At 43.3% G+C, this 19,302-nt stretch overlaps 1 protein-coding gene across 1 annotated transcript in view; it reads right to left on the bottom strand.

Annotated features, from left to right (window-relative positions):
* Positions 1 to 19,302, bottom strand: part of LOC128726808 (potassium voltage-gated channel protein Shab) — a 38,851-nt gene that overhangs the window by 2,331 nt on the left and 17,218 nt on the right. The window contains exons 4-9 of the mRNA XM_053820636.1: positions 11,692 to 11,834; positions 11,442 to 11,618; positions 10,798 to 10,824; positions 9,488 to 9,601; positions 1,890 to 2,883; positions 546 to 706 (exon numbers count right to left, since the gene is read on the bottom strand). Coding sequence (XP_053676611.1) covers positions 546 to 706; positions 1,890 to 2,883; positions 9,488 to 9,601; positions 10,798 to 10,824; positions 11,442 to 11,618; positions 11,692 to 11,834 — 1,616 coding nt within the window. The remainder of the gene's footprint in view (positions 1 to 545; positions 707 to 1,889; positions 2,884 to 9,487; positions 9,602 to 10,797; positions 10,825 to 11,441; positions 11,619 to 11,691; positions 11,835 to 19,302) is intronic.

Here is a 19,302-nt window from a genome sequence, read left to right as displayed (position 1 = left end):
TATGAGGCTCGTAAATTTTATATAAAGCATACGGGTATCATTATTTACAAAATTCATTTATTCTACAAAAACCTCGAGTTACGCCCTCAAAATGTGGGCTTTCTTTCCCCTTTTGTTTGTATCTAAATATTGCTTATAAAAGGCAAAGCAAAAACTGCATATAGATTTGTACAATATTGCGCCGAAAACAAAACAGCATTTAAGTTCGTGGCTGTGAAAATAGAAAGCTAACCTTTGGGCAAAAGAGATTTTATCGTGACAAAAAAAAACTGCTTCCTCACTTGAGATGAACGGAGAGATAGAGACATACAGTGTAGGACGGCGATAAAGATAGAAAGATACATTAAAGCGGGAGGAATCTATTGTTATAAAAATCTATTAACGGATTGATAACGATAGACTTATGAATAGTAAACAGGCTTAGAACTAAAAAAACGAATTATAACAATTAAAAAAAAACAAAGAACCTTAATAGTATTCAAACCAGAAACGAAAAGAAAACGAAGGTTTCATTCAAAACAAATAGAGTCAAAATACAAATTTACCATGTTGGCACCGTTATCCGAGATCCCGGAGCCGGACATATTGTCCGCCAGGAGCCGTTCGCTTTCCGGATCGGACAAAAGACGAGACGCCTCGGATTTGTTTTTAAGGATCGATTTCGATCTTCGATGTGTTTCTAATTGAGGTGACGTTTCTAGCGAATCTACGGATATGGAGGACAATTTAGTATCAGCGTTTCTATCTGACGAGGCCGAAATGAGGTTGGGTTGTATTATTTTTTTCTTTCGGATTTTGCGTTTCGTTGGGAGCGTTTAATGGTGGAAACCGAATTTGTTATTCGGTTACATTCACGGGAGTCGTGTTGAGTGGCTCGTTTACCATACGAATGTGTTTAGTTTGGCTGTGAGCGGTTCTTTTGGGATTCGTTTTGTTTGTTTTGCTCAATTTGTTCATGTTTGATTGGAATACGTAGGATGAAACAATATTCAATAAGAATGAATCGCGCACTGCGAAATTTAAATCATAGCGAAGAAATTAATCGTGTTTGCAATGTTTTCGAGAAAACAAATGTAAAAGTAATATTGTGAAACAAAAAAGTTTTAATTAGAGATTCGTACACCAGATAAGCTTACAATTTATCTTTCATAAACGTTAACGTTCATAATTGATCATTTCAGATTAGTATGTCTTTAAAAAAAAAGTACTAGCTAATACTTCACCGTGATCGCATCAGGTTATTTCCACGGAAGGACGAAGAGCTAACATTCGAATACAAAGCCGGATATGAACACGTGAAGCGTTTGGATTCACAACAGAAGCGAACATTAACAACGGGAACAACTAATGAACGATCAAACGTCTCCCGGTTGTAAACCCGAGAGACAAAACTACACCAACTCCAACAATAACGAGGTGGAGTAACGTTGAAAAACGCTCTCCGTTAGATGTAGCTGTACCGAAACTCTAAGCAAATGGCGTAATTTTGGTAATAACGTAAAAAACAGGACATGAAACACATAATATGAAGTAACATCGATAGTAGTGTGTGTTGTTGTGAGTTCTTGTAAGCGTTTAGTGTTTCCGTCAACAATCGCAGAATGATCTTGGCGGAAGAACTCGAATGAAGAATCCGTTTCTTTAAGATGCATTAAAGCTGTCGTATGTTTAAAAGCAATTCCATGTAGAATGATCTTTCCTTGCGATTGCGTACGTGTGAGATTGTTCGTGTTAGATTCGTGTAAAATTGTTGGGCGTAGTCGGATAGAAGCATTTTGGAGGGTGTTAGACAAAGTCAAGTGTAACTGGCGCACGGAAGGTAGCAACGGTAGTAACAGAGTGTGGAACGGGCGCTCGGCAGGATTGTATCTCTCGGAAAATTCGCTTACCTTTCGGTGCCGGATTCGGAATGCCAAACAGGTGCTGATTGATCAGCTTCGTGGCCGACGCGAGGCTTTTGGCTGGCATGAAGGAAGATCGGCGCGATTTCTTGCTACCGGAGGCGCTGGCACTGCTGGCCGTACCGGAAGCGCCCGCGTCCTCGAGGCTTTCGATCGATGACTTGAGGTTTTCGAAGCGCGTTTTCGGACGTGCCGCGGCCGCCATCGCCAGAGCCGCCGTCGCGGAAGCTGAACTCTGCTGGAAGCGGGTCTTGCGATGCTTCGGTACGGGCGTTTCGTTCAGGCTGACGTGGCTGCCACGATCCGCCGCATCGAACGGTAGCTGGAACTGGCGGTACTCGTCATCCATTGGGCTCGCGCCTAAACTTCGCAGCGCCGTGTCTCCGGAAGCACTCTTCTTCACCTGCGATCGCGGCCCCCGATCTCCACCGGCCGCCAGGGGGCGCTGCTGAAGCAACAGCAACTGTTGCTGCTGCGGCTGTTGCTTTTGCTGCGAGTCTTTTTCTAGCGGGTTTATGTACAAATTGTTCGTATCTAACGTATCTAAATCGAACGACATATCTACAATGTCCGACGTTAGGTCGGCCTGCGACAGGAATGGATGCGTTTGACAGCTAGCGTACGTGTCGGAGCTGTCGACGCTAGCAAGATCACCGTTGTTGCTGTTACTGTTGACGAAGGTGCCGCCAGGAACGGGCCCGGCGCCCCCGTTGTTAGTACTACTCGCGCTGCCCCCGTTGAACGTGTTGCTGACTCCGTTTGCTCCATTCGTACCGCTGCCGAGGTTCGTAGGATGCTTGATCGGGGTGTCCATGTAAGGATACGGGTAGGAGATCGTGCTCGGACCGAGCGCGTTCGGTGGCGCGATGCAGTTGTTGTTCATGCTGTTCTTCAGCATGCGCATCTCCAGACAGACGGTCGTATGGAAGTCGGACGTGGGGAGTGGCATCAATCCTTCGGCATCGATGAATTCCTTGTACTCCTGCCGAATTTCCACCGGAGCCGATGAATAGTTAAGGGCAAGGAAGAAGAATGAATTAACGATCTGAGTGAAGGGCTAGCTCATTATCCTGGTTTGTGTCGTAAAACTATCACGATTCCTGGGTACTTGTGTAGGATGTTGTTCGTGGTGGAATCGGAATAGCTTTGACAAGACTTAAAACATGAAGCGCACACGAACAAAACACGCACGGTCTCCCTCTTTGGGAGGTAAATCGTTCTCTTCCAACCCGAATCAAAGAAGGGAAAGAAAATAAAAAAATCAAACAAAACGAAAGAAAATTAAAGTGCTTAAAACCAATAAAAAACCCTTTGTGTGTGCGTGTATTACGTTAATGTTTTGTTTTAAACTACAATCCCATGTTTCCCTGAAACCACGGCACCAGCCCTGGGAGGATGCACCCAGATGAAGTTCGGCCGGTAAATTAGGGAAAGGAACACTCTCACAAAGACGCACACTAAAACGCACATGTACATGAAGGCACCTTTATACCGATTGATGGGAAATATGTTGCATCGAACACGAGAAGTAGCGGTAGTTGAAAGCGGATATTTTGTAGCGAATTTGAAATCGAGAATTAAATCGATACAGACACGGAAGAAGAGACACGAAAAAGGAAAAGCAGAGGAAGGTTTTTGTATTCGTAAACATTACAAAATGATGTTCCAATATTTACAGCATAATTAATGGGAACGAAAAGGCTGGGAGTTTTGTGAAAAGATATTTGTACATAAGTCATCGCTACGCAGACTGAGCTGCAAATTTGTACATAAAATACAGGAATTTTTATTGGAACCGCTGAATGGAGGCGGTGGGGCTAATGCTTTATTTATTTTTACAAGGGAATTTATTGGCCGATCTAGGGATTGGCGAAACAGGAAGCAACACGAACGGAGCATGATGAACAAGGACTTGCTGGAGGACGGAACCACACCCTAGGGTAAACAATTCTACATTTTTGATAACATTTTTTTCCCAACAAAAAAAAATATGCTCCGAAAAACATGGTTAAGGAAATTGATGCCCGAGAAGCCATTAGCATACTTTATCGATAAATCTTCTTGTAGCCTCAAAATGAACGATTTCGCAATTACAATAACCCATCGGAATCGATGACATGCGTGGCAAAGAAGGGCACGGGTTTGTTCAATATTTGGCTCTAGTTAGCAAATGAATCCACCGTACTGTTGAAGTACAACGAACGCGCTATCTATCTGAAAAGTCTCGCGTGGTGGTCTGCTTTATCGTGTTTATCTTCCGCTCGAGGAATGCCGCGTCGATATCGGTTACGGAAGAATCTTCCCAAAGGCGAAAGCTCCCTGCCAAGACTCTGTCCACGGGCCTGGTACCGGAGAAGTGATCGAACGGTGCACCGCATCGCCAGCACAACCATCATCCATCTGTGACCTGACAAGAGCAGGGGTTAGGTTTGACAAGCCCCACGCAACCACCAGCCGCAGGATGCTTTTCCCTCAGGATGGCACCCGGGGCGGTTGTTTGGCAAAATGTATCAGAGGGCAATAAATATCCTTCCAGCGAAAGGATACGGTCTCCGAGACGAGACGCTTGCCCTTTCGATCCCTGGTGGCGCCTGCCTTTGCTGACGTCATATTTTATCAAGCCATTCTAAGAGGGCTTTACCATTGCTTTCCTTTTGCGACGAACCGGCCATTTCAGTAAGGAAGGCCTTTTTTTGTCTTGTTGCTGGGTTTGTTTGCTTTGAGCGCCATTCATCCGATGCTCTTTACTTTACACTTTGCGCTTTGTCCTGCGAGATCGCCTTATCCTCGCGTCAGGACGAAGACGTGACGTGTGCACGTTGTGATAAGAGCACGAAGCCGCTAGACGCGCGGAGCAGTTTTCCCGACGGGCCAGCAAAAAGAGCATTCTTAAGCCTATGGGACCTGGGTGAGCCGGGGAATATGCGAGAGTTAAGTTTTGTCAACAATCAGTTATTTATGGATAATATTTACTATCGCTCGCAAGCCACGGAGAAGGCAACGGGAAGTGGCCTCCGTATTGTTTGCGATGGTTTGCGCTGCGTTCTGATTCCAGAGAGGGGTGAAAATCCCGGACTAGTGAAATTGATGAATTGCTCATCGTATGTACACATGTGGCAGCCCGAGCACAAGTGATGGGCTTGCAGTAAATAAACAGCAGCCTTGCTTAGCCTTCTGCTTGCATCCTATCGCAGGATAGCGTGTCCTGTGGTTGGAATCCTCCCCTACCCACACACGGGTGCGTCAAACCTCGGCAAACGATTGGGGTTTCGTAAATCACTTCGAAGAACGCCCGTCGTCGTTTGGTGGTCTTCATTTCGTTTCGTTCCGTGCGTGGTGGGCTGTTGGAAAACGAATTTGATCCTTGTCTTCATTGACGCCAGCTGCGGACCCGTTTCATTCGAATGTTACTGTGTGTTATTTTCTCCGCATTTCGTTTTTTTTTCTCGCTCTCGTTGGAGTTCGATCCTTTTGCTGCAAATGAATTTCGGGCCGCAGAATGTGAGCTGAATTTATTGGTCATTTGTCATTGTGTCGTTTCGTAGATGTGGTTCGTTTCTCTCGGGATGAGCTCCAGAATCGTTTCAAGGATTGGGATGTTGCACAGGCAAACGTCGTTGAAAAAAAGAACGTATATTGTTTTCCTAACATCGCAAATTCCACCAAACAATTGGAACATGGTTTCATGGGTTACGGCGGGTATATCCGATAAGAGAGATTAAATCAACCTCTCAACAATACGCATGAGCCCCAATGTGGCTCGTAAAAAAAGCTCGAAGACCAAATTGGTAAGGGTTGTTTGTGGATCCTGCTTTTTTTGCCACTCGCAACGGTAATCCAATTAAATAGCTAGGTTTGACTTAACTCTCCCCAATATGGTTAACAAACACAAAAGCATACGCACAGCCACAAACACACACATGGCACACAGATGAAAAAAGGACACCAGGGACATAACGGGGATCGGATCGCAATATCAAGTCCAACGCGCCCTCTGGATGCTGGCTTCTGAAGCGGGAACATCTCAAAAACACACAAACACCACACAAAGGAGCGGGAAGAGCCACAAGGTCAAGACGGTGCCAAAGTTGTGAAGAAATTGCACAGAAAGGCGGCTGCAGGAGGCGGTGGGCGGTGAGATTGCAATTTGAACGTTTGCTGTTGTTCCTTGTAGCGGCGCTAAGCCACCGAATCCGCCTGCCGGTGGGATCCAATTTCGGTTAGTAATGGCTCAGCGTAAGGGTTACCGATTAGTGGGGCGAGCGTTGGTATCATTTTGGTATGCTTTCTTTTGTCGGAAGGAACAACAGGATAGCGCAACAGTGTTTGTGAAGCGTTGTAGCGGTAGGAGGACAGCACACGGATTCTCCACAGTCGCATGCCGCAGCACTCACCTGTAGTGTTGCAAGTTTTCTGTGACCGTAGCAGCGCCAAAGCCATTCCGAATTGTTTGCATCTAATTACAATACAACGGGCACGCACTGTCGATCGATCATGTTCGAGGGGATCGCGTTGGAAAGGAACCATAGCTGCTCCTAGAGCTTTGTTCCCTCGAGAAATTGTGATTTCATAAACATACATTCAGCGTCCCGCGAGAGACAGTATAATAGAGTGTGTGTGTGTGAGAGAGACAGAGAGAGAGAGAGAGAGCAGGGGGAAGAGAAACATGCACTAGCCAACACCATGTGCAACCGGTGATCGATTTTGATATGTGTTCGTTCTTCTGCTTCTACGGTTGCAAATATTAGTTGCTCGATTGCTTAAGTTGCACCGCCGTTTACGTTGTGTTTGAACTGCTTCTGTCAGTTTGGCTTGGTAGGCTTTGCGAATGCCACCACACGACGCCAAATGCGAATCCTTTTACAGCTCTATCTCCTCCTCCTTGCCACCGGAGCTCCCTTCGTACCCGTGGACGATGCTGGAGCCCGCGAAGGTGTGCAGCAAATGTCATACGCTTTTCGAGCGCAGCGGAATACACTCGCTGTGGATTTGCTGCGGGGTCTGGAAATTGGTAGTAATGTGGTTGGATCGGCTCGGTTTAGTGTAGTGCGGCAGCTGATCGTCGTAGTGTAGGCACGGGGCGTTGTGGGAAGTGTAACAATGCGAGTTGGGTGCGAAATTATAATCACAATCGTAGTACTGCGGAGTGGCCATTGTGCACAAGTTGTGTGGTTTTGTGTCGTGAATGCGTGTAGGTGTGATTTTGTGGGTGTTTACACCAAACAAAGATGAATGGAGCCGTGTGAAGAGTGTAATGAGTGTCGGTGAGAATGATAAAAGTGAAAAGAGAAGAAACAAAATACATTGCAATTTCACATAATACATAACGAACAGAGTGACAGGATGGAATAAGCTGCTGTAGTTAGGTCTATAAAGGGAAATTATTAGGCGAAAACACACTGTGAGAAACAATAGCCGATACATATGTTATGGAAAAACAATGAAAAACCAAACAAAACGCTTTCCATGTGTACTGTGCGCGTGTTGTGATGTTTGGAGCCACGTGTTTTAAAGACGATGCGTGTGTCAGAATGTCACTCCCAGAAGACTAGTTGTAGTAGGCCATACAAGCGAATGCAAGAATTACTGTTTGGAAGTCATAGATGTTAAAGGATTAATCGTACGTTTCATTGAAATTTATGTTCCTTACACAATCCTGTCTCATTTCATGTGCCGTTTGTTATATAATTAAACAATCCTCTTGCGATTAGAAATCAACTTTTAATACACCACCAAAATAGGCGGTAAAATAACCCCCGTTGACCTTCACTGCTAGTAAAGTTCGCCAACCATAAATTGAGCACCCGCTTTCCCAAAATAGATAGCAGCGCTCAATCACGGTTAAACGAAAACGAAACCGGAAGGATGACAGCAACATTCGACGTCCATTCAGTGAGCCTATTGCCCTGGCCGCTGGATATTTGAACCAGTACCGGGTGCTTGGTGGAGCCCGGAAGTAATAATGAAACAATAAAAAGACAGCAGCGGTCGGACCGACCAAGCTGATGGAAGCCGCACTGAGAGCTTTTCCGTTCCCTGTTGAGCACGATGGGGCTCTAAATGCTTGCCGAAATGGCTTTAAACGCGAGCGCGCACAATTTTTGTCATTCCTAATTGGTGGGTGGCAGCCAGGAAGGAGCTGATAGCGAAACGGCATTAGGCCATCGACCGGGATCGCGGAATCACGATGAAACAGCACGACCCCTGGCACGAGTCTATTTGGGAACGAAAATTATAACATCAATTTATGCTAATAGCGTGGTAATTTGGTTTCTTTTCCCTCGCGTTTCAAACGCTTATGCACACCTACGAGGGAAGGCGTCCGGAATCGATTCGAATTAGGACACTCGACAAAAGGCAAATGAAGTAAAAGGATGCATGCTGGTGGCGGGGGGCTAGGATAACGTGGGAGGTAGGCGTACGCCGGTTTGTAGAAGACAAAAACTGGAATGTGTGCCGACTCGCGCCGAAAACGCAAAAGGAAATAGCAAGGAACGAAAAAAATAAAATGAAATAAAATAAAACACACACACGCAACGTAGAAGTGGTGTTCGGTGAGATAGCCCGGCGGTGTGGCCCGAGTGCGGCTTATCGGGAAATAAATAGCGTTGTGACGTCAGGACCTGGTGCCATTTTTATCACCACCGGAAGAATGTTGTGCCGTGGGTGCCAGGGCTTCTCGGGTGCTTCTTGTTTCGTAACACCCGGTTTCGACAGGGTCTTAAGGCGAAACACGGTGGATACCGTAAACGATCTCCGTGCGAGCGACAGACCCGGCCGTGGGGCGACGGTCGGGTGGTCAGGAAGTGATTTAAGTCATCCGTGCTAATGTGGCATCCAGCGGGACACAAAAGACATAAGCTAATGGACTCTGCCGAGGGATCCCACTGCCCTGCGAATCGTTGGGTGCAGCGACTTGGGACGTGGGATTGTATCTAGCGGACTACGTCTAGGAAACACCACCCATGGTGGAGGTGAGAAGTGAAATTGGCTACAAATTATCCGCGCTCCGCTTTGCTTGTCTCGCACGGGATGTGTTCGTGTTTTTACACATTTATTTTGCAGGGAGAAGCGTAAGCAGAAGCTATGAAGAGATATACCTGGTGGCTAGTGCCCTTTGAGTAAGGACGATCGATGATGGGAGTGAACGTACGTTTCAGTTACGAACAGAAATGTCAACCACCAACCCTAGGGCGGGTGGCTAGTTGCAAGCGCGTGGATTTCGAAATCCTTGCAGCGGTGCTGCATGGGAGGATTTATGTTTTGCTTCAAAGATATAGTTTGTTCAAGATTCTAGATTTTGCGAACCGGAAGGCACCTAAACTGACTGCTGCTTTCACAGTGTTTGTTTTGTGTGCGTCTTTGATCGAATAGCGTACGTCGATTTCTTTTCTCTAGGAAGATTGACATTTGATACTAGTTCGTTCGTGATTGTGGGTGAAACGCGCGCTACGATAACGATAAGCGCAAACTTTTGCCACAGTCACTCATGGCGGGTGGAGTTGGATTTAAGAAGGGTTTGGTTGTCAATGGAGGGAAGAGAAAATCAACGAAAAAAAAAACAGTGGTATTAATCTGTAATGTACCTTTGACGTGCAAAAGCAACACTCAAACTCGGATGGTAGTTCGGTATCGGACTTGTCCCGCTTACTGGTGGAGGACGTTTCTAGTGCAACTTGTCGTCGTAGTTCTTCTACTTCCTAGAACGAGTCCGATGGGTTATATTGGTGACGGGAACGCAAAAACAAAACGAAATTGGTTTCGGGAGGTATCCCAGTCATATGCGAGATGTGACAAGAAGGAGTAGTAGAGTAGTTGGCAGTTGAAGAAGTAACGAATGGATGGGAAAGAAAAAAAATAAAACAAAAAATAAAACACTACTTTTAGGTAGCCGTAAAAACAAGTAAAGTAAACCATTGAGAGAAAGACACAACTGAGACAGAAAACATCTTCAGCAAATGTTTCTCAACAGCGACATAGCGGCGAATGTAATAGCGACATAGAATCAGTAGATAAACTTCCAAGCTTCGATGTATGGTCGCACATTTAGTACAGTCGCAGCTGTTGTGCTTTTTATGGATCGAAGATGATTGACTGGCGCTGAACTTAGTAATCATAAAAGTTTCCTATTGTTTATCACCATACGTCTCCATTGGAAGGGCACCATGTGTCTCCATTTGAATAGCACCATGCGTTTCCTTTTGAAGAGCACCTTGCGGCTTCATTCATAAGGCACCATGCGTCTACACATGAGAAGCACCATGCGCCTCCATTCACAAGGCACCATGCGCTTCCATTCATGAGGCACCATGCGCCTCCATCATAAGTTAATTGTTCGTAATATTAACTATTCAATCTAAAAATTCTAAAAACAGAGTTTCCATTTGCAAATAAGATTTGAACATAGACATGCAGAGCATAAGGAGCATTAGGCGAGACATGCTAACGAAAAACTGTAGTGAAGAGTACACATAAATGCATAGCCAAACTGTTTAAGGTACGAGCGAAAAAGCCGTTGGAGATTTAATGTCGATGCTAGACAAAACAAACAATAAGATAATTGTGGATATCGTAAAACAACTGAAACATGTTTGCGTCTAGTGAAGGTGTGAAGTAAGAATTTCGCTTCTTTTCTGCCTGCCAATTGTCATTGAAACGGTGAATCAAGTGAGCTGAATTAATTGTGAGTTAACAAATTACTAAGCAAATCTAATTGTATCCAACTGGCTTCTAATATGAAGTTTCTACTCGTAAAAAAACAGAAGGTTAAAGTACGAAAAGATTGCAACATGTGTAAATTCTACGGGACGAGAATGCCGGTACCAACACTGCGCTTGAGCGAAAACGGGTTAGATTGGTGAGTATTATTAATTGAATTATTTGTAGTTAGTAATACCTCGTGGCTCCATTGATTGTTGTAGTACTAGAAAAAAAATTCGATCGGAAGGAGGAAGTTGATAGGTCGTCATTTATATACAGTACAGATACGGATGGAATGTAATGGTTACACAATTGATTGATGCAAAGCAGAGATACGCGAGTAGATGGCTGGAGGGAAGGCCTGGGAACACATTGCGCGTTTCCAATTTTTTGCTCAGAGCGAAATAATGGCACCAGAACGTGTCAGAATGTACAGAATTTTGAAATGCATTTCGATTCTCTTCGGCGAGTAGATGCGAAATGCGTCCGTTCGATTTGCCTAGCGGTTTTGGTTTGATGCAAGCGGGTTAATAATAGCTGGATTTGGTTCCATGTCAATCGAAAATCATAATGTTCACCATAAAACGCAAAAACACAACAGCAAACATCGAATTCGAATCATCGAAGCAGCACGGCCAGAGCTCAAGGGATGGTGAAAGCGTAGGTCGAACAAAAGCCGGGTCAAGCGAGCCGGGACGGATAGCGGCAAGATGAAAAGGAACGAAACGAGCGTGGTCATGTGACGGCAAAGGGAGAACACAGGGCGGAATGGGCGGAATGGGCGGAATGGGCGAAAGAGGTAGGCGAGCAACATGGCCGTGAGGCCGTGGGAACACATACCGCTCTGGTCGCCATCATGATCGGTGGCTCGTGATGGGGCGTTTCCTGCATGATCAGTTGCTGCTCCTCGTTCGCGTCCATGTCGATCATCATGTTGTGGTGCTGCATCGACGGGCTGTAAGGTGGAGCCGCTTCCGCATCGAGCGAGGCCCCCATCGGCTGAGAGAAGCTATCATTCTGTGGAGGACAAAATGCGCAAGTAAATACGGCACTGCTCTCACGCGTGCCCGTTCGGCCCGTTCGAACTGACCTGTGAATTGACTCGTTTGCGGGTTCCGGCGGAATGTTTGTAGTTTTTATAGCAGCCAACACCGGTCATGGCGGGATTGCGGCCACCACTGACCGAATCGCCCTCCTCCGTGCTGTTCCCGTCCGCCACCGAGAGGTTATGCCCTGCGCCAGAACGGGGTGGAATAATGGGAAAATCGAAAACAATTCGTGAATAGGACACACGCACGGGCTGTTGCTCTTGACCACTCAACGATAGCGCTTCCTTCGTGTGGCTGGCACGCGGTCGGCCGTCATCCTGACCGCACCATGGGCTTGCTCGAGGCAAAGCAAAAGCAAGCGACCAGTGTTACCCCGGGTTGGAACCGTTTCAGCAACGCAAGCCGTGCCGCAGAGCTCCGGTCGCATGTCGGTGCGTTACGAAACGGCGTAACCTGCAATTACGCGCCTTATCGGCAGCCCCAGAGGCGCCCGATCTCTGGAGTATATCGGGACGGAGCGGATTTCTCCGCTTTTTCCCTGCCACAAACGGAACATTTTAATGGCCCGTCTTGTGTTTGTTCGCATCTTCACCCGACATCCTGGCTGGTTTGCGCCATCCGGTCGTATGTGTACGTGTGTGGGTGTAAATACGCTATCACTAATCGTATTGTGGACTAGTGACGTGAGGGTGGTTATGTGTTTGTGCGTGTGTTACCCTGTGCCCGTGTGTGTTGTATTTAGCGTTTTCGCATGCCAAGGATGTCTCATGGGAATGAGCGCCGTTTTGAAGAGCGAAGGTTAGCAGTACAAATGTGACTAGGAGTGGTTGGAATATGGCACGAGCAGTGAGCAGAGGGTAAAACACAAGGAAAAACAACGTGAGCAACGGTGTGCGTACGTTCGGTGCTGTACGGTGACATTATTACAACGGCAAACGACGTGGCGTGTTAAGAAGTGGAAAGGAGCTGGTCTCATGGAAGTGGTGGAGAGGTTGTGTAATGGATATGTTAATTTTGTTAGACGGATGATCTAGTTACGCTAAAGGAATGTTGAACTAACACTTAAAGGAAACACATAGACAGTTCTGAATCTGCATCTCTTAATACAGCCATCTTCGGAATCTAGTAAGCCACTTACTTACAATAAACATAGGGTTCCGTAGAAAAAGTAAGAAATAAAGGATACACAAGGAAAAAAATGTTCAAAAATCATAAACTCTAAATGCTGAGCAATCACGATCAAAGAAGGTATAACGTTGAACAATGTCTTGAAAAGCTCTGTCTATAGAACAAACGTTTCTCCTCATAACGGCAATTTTCTTTGCTGTGGCAGATAAAAATGAAACTAAAACTCCAAGCATAACTACGCGAACACGTATAAAACATGAAACGAAAGAGAAATCATTTCTTCGTTTGGGTTTATGATTTTCTTCACAAAACTGTTCACTGATTTTATTCGATTCGTTTTATTTGAACGAGTTTTTTTTTTTGTTAAATTTCTGGTTCCGCTACTTGGGATGAAAATCAAATGACAAATCATCCTAACACTCTAACGCATAACAACGATCGTAATCAAGCTGGCGAACGCGAAGCACTTTGTTGCGGTAAAAATTGTGTAAAGATTTAACGATTTTGCTACGTTTCATAATACACCAAATTCGAAACTAGGTTTTTCATTGGGTCATTAGATCGAATTCATCATATTCATGTAAAGCAGGACTCATAACATCGAGTGATAACAATGTGGTTGCAATTGCTTTGAACACAGTCTAATTCAAAACTCATCAAAACTATGCTAATTCTTTATGAATTCTTCAACTTCTCACGGTGATGATGAACTGTGTAAAATTGTATGGAGTTAATCGGGTACGTTACTAGTTTAAGCTTATAGGCTAATTTATAAAAGCGAAAGAACTTTGTGATTGATTGAGTTATTTACTGATTCACTGCTGACTTTTACAGCGCTGGTCATGTGGCTCTTGAAAGTACTGATTGTAAGGTGAAGAGTATACTAAGTTGAGTGAGCATTGCTGACTGTTTGACGAGATTTTCGTTTAATTCTATTTACGATTTGAGACTTTTAAAATTCAAATAAAAGTAACAGATATCACTTTATGGAATGATGAGAGTAAGTTTAACCGCAGAGAAAATTACTGACAATCAATCTAAGTTTTACATTCCTTAAGTTATATCAACTAGTAAGAGCTACTGAAAGTAAAAACTAAATATTTATACGACGCTTTTTATCTGAATAATCAACATGAACGCTTTAGTATAGATTCAACCAGTTATGATAAAAAACATAAAAGATGTCATTCAACCTATATCAACAGGTCATTTAAATTTGTTAAAAAAAATTGTAATTTTGGACGGTGATACGAGTGTTTAAAATGGTCTCTGTTTTCGACGCGTCAGGTTCCATGCCTGGCGTGTTCTACCTTACATCGCGTACAAAGGATTACATTGACTGCATATACATTCATACATATACACACCGCACAACTCAGTACATATTGCAAGGATTGTTTACGTGCTCTCAGACGATATTTATCAAGCCAAGCAAATATGCCGCCTCCTTTCTTCAGTTCGCATACTATGGCCTATAGCACAGCAATGTCGTCGCAGCCTTCGCCGATGCGTACATGCCCTAATGATTTCGTTTCTTTGATACAATATCTAGTAAATCGCTCGTTCTTGTTCCATATCGCCGATGAATACCAAAAGCTTAATAGGTTCAAAAATCTACACTAGTTTCTCTAATATCGCTAGGTGAAAGATGTCTGGCAAAAAGGTAGTGCATTGCAAGCCTTCTAAAGGATACATTTTGTCGTCTGTAAAAATGTTCCCAAAACGAATATAAAACCATCGCACAGCAAGCAGTATTAAATTTTTGCTAGCATGAGATGTCTGGATGTTTACAATGGACGTTTCCGGAATGACCCTAATTCATCGTTTAGTGGTTAGCGATTGTAATTTTTCTTTTGTGGCCTGTTATAGTTTCGAGTTCTCGTTATGGACTTATTTGTATCTCTCATTTCACATACCATTTGTTGGTTCCGTTCCTGAAGTTTATGATTGTTTTGGGTAAGATTTTAATTGTGCTCGTTTCATCCGCTGTTAGCGCTTTTGCGTTTCGTTTACTTCGTTCGCGACAAATTTTGATATGATATTGCACTCCATGGGCGTCAATATCCGTTCATCTGTTAAGAAAATAACTCACTAACTAGAAGACTTTTGAAGGGTTGTATGAGTTCAATACAATACTTGTAGCTATGAAAACGTACTCACAAGAGGCAAGCACTTCAGTGAAAAAATATTCCTAATGAACTTCTGACAGCTTCTTATAACAGTGACTGCTTAGACCTGATCAGCTCACAATCATCAGTTTGATGTAATACGCCTTTGATTTGCGTTGCAGATGTCAATGGAAAGATAACGGGACGATTGAAATGGAATCGTAAATACGTATGTTCGATTTATGTAGAGACATTCTTCTTTGACTCAGTCCTATCTACTTAGCAATTATTAATACGTGCCGCTTTAACTGTTGCCTTCAATTTATTCAGCTTCCTATTGGTATTAGTTCACGTAGCATGCTAAGATTTGATACATGATTGAATTTCACTAGCCGTTATTTTGTCCTAGACTGGATGATCACTTTGGAATGCATATTTTAACAACGCAAGTGGCGTGCTACGTGTGGGTCCACTTACAATAACACACTTTAAAAAAACGGCTACCATTTTGTGTCGGCCTAGCGGTCATCCGTTTGAGCTATATATTAGCAGAAAATTTTTGATTTTTGCTTCCTAGGACGATGTTGATATGAGAACTTTATGTCGACTTGCTTTAAATTTTTTGATGACTATAATTTTCTTGCTATGCCTTGCATCAGCTTATATTGCACCAGCACCAATGCACATCTAATACACCACGATTTTTATTCTCATTGCTTACGCTTGCTATGAGACTACGAACGAATGTGGTACTAACTCCGGCAGAAAGACAAGCGGTGCGGTGCGGTTTGGGCAACAAAAACGGTTACGTAAGGCTACGCTAGGTATCACTGTGTGCAGTAGCGCACATACGCAAGCGACAAACAGCCATGCATTAGCCTTTGAACAGTGCTAACTTTTCCTGATTTCCCTCGCGACGACCTCAACAACGGTAGCAGTTTTTTGCACTGGAACTAGTAGCGGTTGTGGTAATAGTAGTACTATTCTTATTTGAAATGACTCCTTACAGCAAAGATAATGGTAATCCTTGTTACAGCAACGACACAGCAGATACAATAGTGATAAAAGTTGCAGTGATAATAGTCATAGTAATAGAAGAAGTAGTAGTAACGGTAGTAGTTTCTGTTGTTGTAGTAATAGGAGTAGTAGTAGTAGTAGTAGTAGTAATGGTGACTGGCATAAAGATGCTCACGGTACTGTTTGGCCTGCGCAACAGTCTCTGGTATGCTAGTGTGTTGGGGCTATCTTATTAAATCGTGCCCTTCAACGGTGAAGTTGTTCATCATCATGCTCGCCGACTCCGTGCGTAGTTCCTCGTTCAGTTCGGCCAAACGGGACGACAAGGGTGGCTGGCGGCGCCGGGCGGCAATCGGTGTCGCTAGGATCGACTCGACCGGCGACTCCATGAGGTCACTCTGATCACCTGAGATACGATAATAGGGCGAGGTCGAGTCAGTCGCGTTTTGCTAAATGGTCCTGATGTCCACGGAGCGTTCGCCCGGTACTCCGCTTGCAGTTTCGCAAGGTCCCATTTTCCCACGGTAAAACAAAAACAATTCAGTTAGCTAATGTATACTATATGTGGCGCAGCTGTACGTTTATTCGCAACTGGTAAAAACTCTCTACGATATGAGCTCGGAAAGTAATAGCAATAAAACGTGAAAATGCCTCTTGAGGCCCGTGAGAAGTAGAAACTGTTCCGAAGGAAATGTTATAAGTAACTTCGAGTATGATGAAATTTAGCTAGTGAGAAATCTATAAATTACGTACAGTCCTAGGTTGTGTAACCAATCTACTACAAAATGAAGGCAAAATATTTCCAGCGTTTAAAAAGTAAAAAAAATGGTTGGTAATTTTTGTGTGACATAAACGACCAGCAATATTTGTTTCGATTCTTAAATACAGAAGATGATTTTCAGAGCATTATTGTCAATTTATACATATTTGCAAAAATATTTATTTTTGTTGAGTGAAAGGTTGTACATATTAGTAGTTTTCAAATCAAACCTTTCTGACGCAGCAGAAGTTCTTCACTGCATGCGAAGTTGTAATATAGATTTTTTGTTAATATTGCTAATCATTCCAACGTGTTTAACAAAACATTGTACATAATTTACCACGTCGAATGACATTTTCGATGGATTCTGTAGCACCTATGAAGAAAAAGCAAACTAATAGCATAACTCTAGGGTTGTAATTGAAAGCATATTTTTTTATCAAATTCCAACTCAGAAGAAACTAGGAATGATAGAACCAGGATGTATTACGCAGAACTAAAATAAAAATGAAATACTAAACGGTGCGTTTATCTGAAGAATTTAAACAATGATTGCTTTGTAACCAAACCATATTTCGCTTTGTTTTTCGTCAATATAAGATCATCTTTTTTTTTAATTTTGTACAAATAATTTTAGCCAATACATATTTCACATTGCTTAATTTTTTCAAACCAAGATTTCTTGATGTACGAAAGTGATTTTTGGAGCAATCAATTGAAAACACTTGCAGTGAAAAAGTTGCAACTTATAAGAAAAAAAAGTTGATATTGCTGGTGTTTATCGTACTGTGGTCATCGTCTTTAAATAACGAGGCCTAATTGTATAATGTTGTTCTATTTATCTTCATTTCTTGCGTTTCTCAATTTTTGTTTTCTTCATCTTTGAAATATAGCTTTGTAAAGCTAAATTTGAAGAATTCTATCATATGCAATCATGTACTTGCTTATCATGCAATTTTTGCTAATTTTGCATTTTTTTTCATATTACATCACTTAAATCTATGTTACTTTAACGTAAATTTGTTTTTACATGCGTGTATTGGAATTTTTGCAGCTATACGTTCTTTCATTAATTGCTTTAAATTTACATTCAATCAGAAAACTTCAGTTTTATTGAAGCCCTGCTTATGGAAATGACTGATATTATTACACTGTTCCAGACACAACAACCATACGAGCGGTGAATAACTAAAATTGGTGTCCTATGTGATATTTCGTTCTAAAAGACAATGAATACAGCACTCCGATTTGAATATTTGATGTTGCGAAAATAAAATTCCAGTAACGAAACTTTGGACGTTCTGGCAGCTTGGTCCAGTAGTTAGGTTCGGGCAGAATTATTTCTCCAAGCTCACCGAGGACCTGGGAATCTCCGAGGTTGTCCACGCTACGGAGACTAGATTGTGGCTCATTTGGATTGCGATAGAATTTATGTGTCTTGCTGTGTTTGCGGCGAATAAGCAAGTGGGTCTTGAGCAGTATTCCGGCAGCATTCTAGAGAGCTTCCGTTTCTCACGACCGACGCTTGTGGCCACAGTTTGCTGGGCAAAATGTGGCATACGAAGCGAGAATGTTTGTATAGATGTATGTGAATGCTATTTCCTCAGTTAGGGCCGGGTCGAAATAGAGCAGCGAACCCGGAAACGGAATATTGAGCCGTAAGCCTGGCGACGGATCAAAATGAGAACCAACGATACGACAGAACAACCCTACTCGAGTCCGACTCTAACCATCGCGACCAGTGGCCGGAAAGGAGTTAGAGAAATCAGCCAAGATGTTGCGGCACCGTGGCACCATGCATTCTCAGGTTGCAGCAGTAGCCGCCTCGATGCACTTTATGGTGTACGGAGCTGGAATTGGAAATTGCATCGCGATGCTGCTCCATCTCACAGGTTGCATAGTAGAAGCTACAGCAGCTGGTGCGAGTCCCGGCGCTAAGCCGTTGTTGCGAATTCGGAAGGATCGGGTCACGGTGTCACGAATATTTATGAGCGCCCTGAACATACCCCGTTACCTCCACGAGAAATGCTTGTTTTGTGGGCTTGAGGTGATGCTTTAGTACCAGTGTAAACATATTTTGGAACAGTAGCAAATTTTTAAATTAAAATCATACCACCTTCAAATTGTTCCTAGCGCGTCTGTTCTGGTAGAAAGTATTAAAAAAAATAATTTAGCTTATGATAGGCAAATTAGTAATGAAACCACATTGATTCTACCATTCAACAGCTGTGGAGCTATTTTGTTGATGGTGGCTTGAAATATTGCATAGCTAAATTTAAACAAATTACGTGCGTACATAAATAGATTTCTTAAACATTTGTAAATATCAGCTCACTAAAATCTACATACAGATCTTCATTCGCCTCAAAGCATTTTTCAACCACAAAAGACGTGACATTTTACAAAACCTTTGAATTCCATTGAATGAGCGAGAAAGCTTGGACCAATAGACCTACCAACGCAACCAACTATCCCAGTGAACCTTAGCTGCAGCAAAATGACCCAAATAGCTTGAATTAATTTGCATTTACACTCACCGAGCACGTTTGCGTTCTTCAACCGATTTCACCACAAAACCGACCCGTACAAATGAACGAAAAATAGCAAGAATTTAAACGTGTGCCACAGAATGACCACAA

The sequence above is a fragment of the Anopheles nili genome, chromosome 3 (genome assembly GCF_943737925.1).
Source record: "Anopheles nili chromosome 3, idAnoNiliSN_F5_01, whole genome shotgun sequence".
In the NCBI taxonomy this organism is placed as follows: domain Eukaryota; kingdom Metazoa; phylum Arthropoda; class Insecta; order Diptera; family Culicidae; genus Anopheles; species Anopheles nili.
The sequence above is the reverse complement of the archived record's forward strand: the minus strand, read 5'-3'. Positions and strand labels throughout refer to the sequence as shown.